Below are 7,336 nucleotides of genomic sequence, written 5' to 3' on the forward strand. Positions count from 1 at the left end.
TGCAGTGAAAGACTGGACCTCAAGAGAAAAAGGTAGACAGATGAATAGTGAGTGACTAAGAAGCAAGGCCTAAGAGCTGCTTCCAGCCTCTACACACATGCACACATATGCACACACATGTACACACATACACACATGTAACTGCACCTATACAACATGAGCTAGCACTAAGGGCACATGCACATGTCCACACATGTGTGCACACACACAAATGCACAGGCACATGTACACATGCATGTATACACACACACACACACACACACATACGGCATCAGGATCCTTTACTATGCAAACTTTTGTTTTATCTTTTGTTTTCCTCCTGTCCTTTCTTCTCTCTCTTCTTTCAGCCTCTCTTCCTCCACTCCACCCCCTGCCTCCTATCCTTCCCTTTTTTCTCCCCACTACCCTACAGTTGTCAGAGCAGAGTGGGTACAGGAGAGTGTATGTGTGAGGGAGTGCAGAACAAGTGGGCACTAGGATGATACGGAGGTAGAGCAAGGGCAGCTGTTGAGCTGGACCCAAGAATGAGAAGTCTAGAGCAGGCACCGTGAACGCCCGGATGTCTCTGGAGCCTTGCCTGGCTTGCCAGGGTGCTCTGCCCTGCCCTTGTTTGCTCTTCCAATTTTCCTGGGTCATGAACATGGATGACTGTCTCTGAGGACATTCATTCTCCTCAGCTTTACAATCTTCTTCCACGTGAGCATGCAGGTGATTGGAAGTTCTGGCTGGGATCTTGTAAAAACCTAAATGCAGGTTTACAGCCGTTGCAAAAAATAGCTGCTTTATGATATCCTTTCCTGTCCCAGAGAGAAGTGGGACTGACAGTGGGGAGCCTTCAAATAGAAGCTTCTGATAAGAGGAGCAGCAAAGTGAGATCTGCTGTCCATAAATGGTTTCCTTTTTTGCTCTCGGGGTGTACAGGAGACTTCACAGCAGAGGTTAGTCTAAGCACACACCATTTTCCTCAAGAGCTTCAGACAAGCAAACAAAGATACCCTCCTCCCCCCTCCTCTCTCTCTCTCTCTCTCTCTCTCTCCCTCTCTCTCTCTCTCTCTCTCTCTCTCTCTGCCATTTTTATGTTTAAAGTATGAAGCTGCTTATCCTTGCAGGAAAGCCTTGCTGGGTTGCAGGCAAGGGCCTGGTGGAACACTTCATGACACTATAGACACTATATACACCTACTGGTGTACTCTTTCACACATTCACAGAACCAGAAGGAAAGCAATGGTCCTCAGAGGGTAGGTAGATACTGAATAAGACCGAGCTATGATGCTCCTGAAGCACCTGGTGCAGCTCTCTTAGACTTGTCAGAATGCTCTCTCGTACTCCTGTTTTAGTCTCTCAATACTTGGGGGACTTGATGGGGTAACAACTTTGCACTTATCACGTCCATGTTGCAGACTTGAAAACTAAAGGTCAGAAAGGTAAAAGGTAACATTGGGAACAAGGGAGAAGAGAGCTCAGGTCACTGTTCCAACCCCCATCCTCCCACGAAACTTGGCGTATGCAAGAGACAGGCTGTCTTGGTAAGCTCAAGTAAGTTTTTAACAACTAGCAATGACTCATGGAGTCAGAAGTGAGCATGCTATCGAAGGAATATAAATGTCATTCTCACCTTCAAACCCCTGGGTTAATTCTTTTTTTTTAAATCTCATCACTCTCTGTCATATGGTGCCTAATTTTATTGACACACTGATATATAACTTGTGCCCTGAATGTCTGCCATACGTCTCTCAGAGTACTTTCAACATTGACTACGTGGAAGCTAGCCAGTATCATACGCTCAGCCTCACGGCTTCTTGCCTACTGCCAGACCCTCATAGTTCTCCACCCCACCCCCACCATACACTTGAAACTGTTCCACACAAGCAGATGACCCATGACACCTGGTCACCATTATCTCTGTCATCATTTTCTAGTCTTCCCTTTCTCCATCACTTCCTACCCAACAGAATAGGAGAGGAGACAAGAGGGACATATAGAAGGATCCAAGGACTTCAGGCGATATGTCACCCAGTCTGTGTCTTAGGTTGGTCTAAAATAATGTGAAAATTTAGAAAACTCTGCCCAGGCCTGCCTGGCTGTGTTTGAGCAGGAAGAGCTGAGCTCTGGGTGATGCTCCCACAGAACAGATGGCAGGTGGAAGGAAAGCCGCCCAACATCTGCTCTGCTCTGGTGTGCGGCAGGAGGAAAGCTATTTGAACCAGAACAGCAGGACCAGGGATTATAAAAAGGAGGAAATGAAGGGAGGGAAGGGAATTAAAGGGGAAGGAAAGAAGGAAATCAAATGAGATGAGACAGAGATGGGGGGAAAGCTCAAAATGTTTAACAATTACGGGAACCCTGATTAGCTTGCTATTTTTTCCCCCAAACCTTTGCAGTAGCCAAGGTTGTGGGGGAGGGAGTTGGCATAAAACATGTCCCAAAAGACAATGGGCAAAATATAGACACCAATTAATCTATGATATTTCACTGAAGACTCCCCACTCCTACCACTGAAGGGATCAGGAATAGAGTCACAGGGTTCCGGTTCTGAGACCATTTTAGTTTTCAAAGCAAAATCTTCCCACCCATAATCCCCAAAGTTTTGTGGATAGCCTTAGACTAATCAAATGCCAATGAGAGATGCCAGGTGATAGGCAGTGTCTACTCATTTTAAAATTAATTAATTTAGAGCCTTTTAGTTTGAAGTAAGTTAACATAAGCTTAAGAAAGGAGTCACCGGAGGTCTGGGCAGACCCACTCTGTTTTGACAGGCTGAGCGATAAGGGATAAGCAAGTTGTGATGAGCCCCATGGAAGGCTAAGCAAACTGTGGTATGTGGTTCACGCAGGTGGGAATGAAAGCAGGTATCCTAAAGAAGAATCCAGAGATCATGAAACTTTGAAAGGCTACAGCCAAGAAAATAAAATTTAACCAGTAGAACTGCGAAGTCTTCTACACAAGTTGTAAAAATTCATTTTTGACTCCTGTAATGGATGTGGTACTCTCATGAGTGTGTGGGAAGAGAATAAAAAAATTAAAAATCCTGCCAGTGTCTGTACTCAGGCTGGTTGAATAAAGGACACTAAGAAATTGCAAACCTTTCATAAAAGAGAGTCCTAAGTAGGAAATTAACTAGAAATCAGGCCCTCTGAGAAGTACTGAGGATTTTAGAGGGTTTAAACTTAAGAAGGGAATGCTCAGCCCAGGCACGGGAGTGGCAATACCATCGAAGTGGTGTGTGAATGGCTCCAGAAGTACTCGTCACTATGGATAGATAGAAATTGCATCAAGAAAAAAAAAAGCTGTATCTTTAGAAAGCCAGGTGAGAGGGTATTCACCTGGGATCCCAGCACTGGAAAGGCCTAAGGCAAGATCAGGAATCTGAACCAAGCCTGAGCCATATAGCAAGACCCTGTCTCAAAACATCAAAAAAAGAGAGTGTCCTGAAGAAGTCTTCCATACTAAGGACTGGACTATACCCAAGAGATAAAGAGGAAAAGAATATAGATACTTATACAGGTGGGCAATGGGAGATTCAGTCGTAGGCAACTAGAAGAGCCACGGTGTCAATTTCTGATGGTTCCAGGAGGGAGCAGAGAGAACCCATAGCTGAGGAACAGGAGGGCCTTGGAGAAGTTGCAAGTTCAGGGGTGAGAGAGAGACAGACAGACAGAGAGACAGAGATGGATGGATGGATAGATAGATAGATAGATAGATAGACAGATAGAGAATTGTTGAAGTTACCATGGAAGCTCCCATTGGGCAACTCTGTGCTGGAGAGCTCCTCTGCATGGGGTCCCTTTGAGAGCATCCATCATAAGTGTGGCCCAGGGAAGCTCAGTGCAAATCATGTGTTCTTCTGGTGCTGCCTTAGGACATGAAAAGCCTAGACCCTGGAGCAGGGGTCACCTAGTGTTGGTATCTGAGCTGAAAAGAAAAAACAAAACAAACCGAGAAGTTCTATAGAATATGCATAGACAGGAGGAGAGCTGCTCATTCTGGGTGTCCTAGAACTTAAGGGGCGTTTGGTGTAAAGTGGCAACCGACAGTCACTGTGGTGGCCTACAACCCCAGCTCTGGACCCCCTAAAGGTAGCACACATTGTAATAGCTGCCTGAGCCCCGAGGGAAAGGATCCTAAATTTCATTAAGGAAGCTAATTTGAAAGCTTCTGTCACTGTTAAGATCCTATATTCCAAAATTATTAAAATGTACTAACTTGCTCCAGATTCACTCCTTCCCCTAAATGAAAGCGTGTCTGAGATGTGCCTCTGGCTCTTTACCTATGTGAATGAGAACAATCCTCCAAGCCTCATCTCTGCTCAGATCCCTCCCTAATGTGACTCTTAGCCTACCTCTGAACAGTCCCACCTAGCACCTTCTATCTTTAAAACAGGTACCCCAGAACTCCACATCCTACTAGACCCATCCTATGTATCCCAATTCTAGCCTTTCTCTGAGCTCTGTGCAGTCCCCTCCCTAACAAAACTGACAGGGCTCTGGGTTTTTTTTTTTCAGTTTATTTCCAAAGGCAACATCATATATCAATGTCATTTCCAACCCCAAACCACTGGATTCTGTAATCCAGATCTCACAGGTTCTCACCTGGACCCCTGTAGGAAGCTGGTGACAGAACATTGTACCCAACTTTCTGTCCAAACCTTCTGAGTAAGAAGCATGATAAATGCCAGGGTACAGCACCCTCACCCTCTATCACCATGTTTGTAAGCAATGTCACTCTCATCTTAGCCAAGTAACAGCTTTCAGATCACACTAGTCACCTACAAAATGTTGGGGCCTCCCTCATCAATCACCATAAAAGTGAACTCTCTATCAGGTAAAACGGAGCTATCCTTTCCTGAACACATCCCTTATTCCAGTGCCTGTGAGTTCTCTGTGGAGCACATGGCCCACCGAGTCTAACTCCTCAAGTTCCAGGTCTCTTCTAAACAGATCAGTCTCTCTATTTCTTGAGGTTGGCCCATCCTGATAAACCACTATCCTTAGATAGTTTCCCTTACCCTGCTGAGACTAGATGTCTGCTCCTTGGTGCCGCTCAGGGTCTGACTCTCATCCTGTTCCAGGTATAAAAGACCAATAAAACAGCAGAGAAGTTGTTCACACTGGACAGGCCTCTCTTCTCACCACTGGACATTTTCACAACTTACTCTCCTCATCTCTAAATGCCACATAGTGATACTAAGGGACTTAGCCTGCACTCCTAAGAAGCATGATATGATACAGGTCTTTAGAACATGCTCCTGGAGTCACGCCACCCTACCCAGCCCATCCAAACTCCAAACTTCCCAGCTTAGTTCCAGGGACCTTGTAGGAAAGAGGAATTCCAACTGTATAACTTCCCTCAAATTTTCAGCTGAGTTGGAAAAAGGACATGGTAGCTCAAACAGAAGGAAGACATCTTTCTCAAGCATGGGCAGGCTTTGAAACTCAATTCTAAAGTGATCTGAGCCTAAGAAAGAGGCCAGCCAAGGTCTACGCAGTTAGATGGACACTTGGGAATTCTATTGTCCTTTGTGGACCCTGTGACACCTACACATCATCATGAAAAGCCCCCAGGGAGTGCTGCTACTGACCTGGAACAAAGACACAGTATATGGTCAAGTATAAGGGGTTGGGTATCTCAGACTTTCGTGCCCAGTGTAAGTTGAAGACAAGTGTTTACTCTGTTAAGTTTGGTCCTCTTTCTTAGCATATTGTACTAGCCACTGTTGGGTGTTGCAGGGAGCTAATTAATCCCAGCTTCTGGCATTCCATAGATATATTTACTTTGTACGTGTTAAATCATTCAGGAAGAGAAGAGACTCAATGCTATTTACTTCATCTTCACAGACAAATATAAAGACATGAGCTGAGAGATTCGGTGCTATTTTGCTTCCTGTGTTTTTCCATGTGGGTGGAATAGAGCAGACCAGTTTTGTCTTCTAGACTGAACCCATCTGTGCACGATGTTGAGGCTGCCAATGGGAATAGGCATGACCTGGAGACTTCTAGAGCAAGCTTTCTGGTCATTGGGTTTCTAGGTGTTGGGAAATTGATCTGAGGTTGTCTCCATGAGACATAACAGACAAACCAGAGCCCCAGGGAAGGAGGTGGAAAGGTCCCTGCATATGCATTCCTTCAGCGTGGAGCCGTTCACCATCAAATAAATTCATTTGCAGAAAGTTCTGTTCCTTGAGCAGAATCCCTAACACGAAGTCTTAGAGCAAAGAAAGAAATTAAAAGGGGGAAAAAAAGGTTTCTGTGTTCCAGGAAAGGAAACTTCACTTTTGCCAGAATTGAATGTGTAAAAAGCATAAATCCTATTTCAAGGGAAACGAGCATTTCTAAATAGTGTTACCAAATAAGTCCATCTGTCCTACAGTATTTTAAGATATGTTTCCTTGTGTCGGGGGTGATAACCAGGTCTCCATAACAGTGTCCTGGCCGGCAGGAGAACAGGGGGTACACAATAAAGCTTTATTTCTGAGTTTAAAATAAAACATCCAAGCTTGTAAAACTCAGAGACCAACCTGGGGGCACAGAGCTCTACACTAAAACTGCTTTAAAGTGAGCTAGTATGGGCCTTAGCCACTTGTCATTCTTGGGTAATGGAAAGAGTGGGTTCGTTCTCCATAAATGACTTTCCCCCAAATGTTAATTTTTCCTACTGTTGAAAATAAAACTGGGTTTTCTAGAAGTGACAAACAAATAGTTTGTAATAAAAACTTTAATAGATGTCTGCAATTTTATGGCTGCGGGATACTAATGCATCTTTCTGTTATAAATAAAACCCATAAAAGAGTCCCATGTAGAAGAAATAAGGAACTATAAAGCCCCTGGTCATTAGTGTAACCCTGGTAAACAATTACACTTGAAATGGCTTGCCACGTAACTGGAGGGTTGGTTATAACTACATAAATGAGTTGATTTCTTCTAAGTAAATGTTAATTACAAGTTATTGATCTTATACTAATACTAGCTTTCTCTCCCCAGATGCAAAGAGTTTAGCTGAAATGCTCATGAGGTAAGAACATGACATTGTTCCCTGGGCATTATGTGTCTAAAGACAGTTCTAATTTGCTTTGATTGCTTCTTAATGACAAGGATGATCTGAAGGTTGTAACATGTTCTCATTTCAACATGTAATCTTCATTTATGTTCCAAAACATCCATGTAATGTGTGGTTGGCTACACAGACACCAAATGACTATTTTTATGTATTTTCATATATTCCATGAATGGCTGTGTTGTTGGCTGGACTCAAGCAGGAGGAGGATGCCTCTGAAGCTGGGGCCACTGAGGCAAGGACCACTGAGGCAGAGACCACTGTAACAGGGACCACTGAGGCAGAG

At 44.2% G+C, this 7,336-nt stretch overlaps 1 protein-coding gene across 1 annotated transcript in view; it reads left to right on the plus strand.

Annotated features, from left to right (window-relative positions):
• The window catches only part of Dscam (DS cell adhesion molecule), a 479,658-nt gene that overhangs the window by 433,583 nt on the left and 38,739 nt on the right, over window positions 1-7,336 (plus strand). The window contains exon 28 of the mRNA XM_028752551.1: window positions 6,978-7,008. Within this exon, the coding sequence (XP_028608384.1) occupies window positions 6,978-7,008 (31 nt within the window). The remainder of the gene's footprint in view (window positions 1-6,977; window positions 7,009-7,336) is intronic.

Source organism: Grammomys surdaster, unplaced genomic scaffold (assembly GCF_004785775.1).
Source record: "Grammomys surdaster isolate TR1022 unplaced genomic scaffold, NIH_TR_1.0 125925, whole genome shotgun sequence".
Taxonomy (NCBI): domain Eukaryota; kingdom Metazoa; phylum Chordata; class Mammalia; order Rodentia; family Muridae; genus Grammomys; species Grammomys surdaster.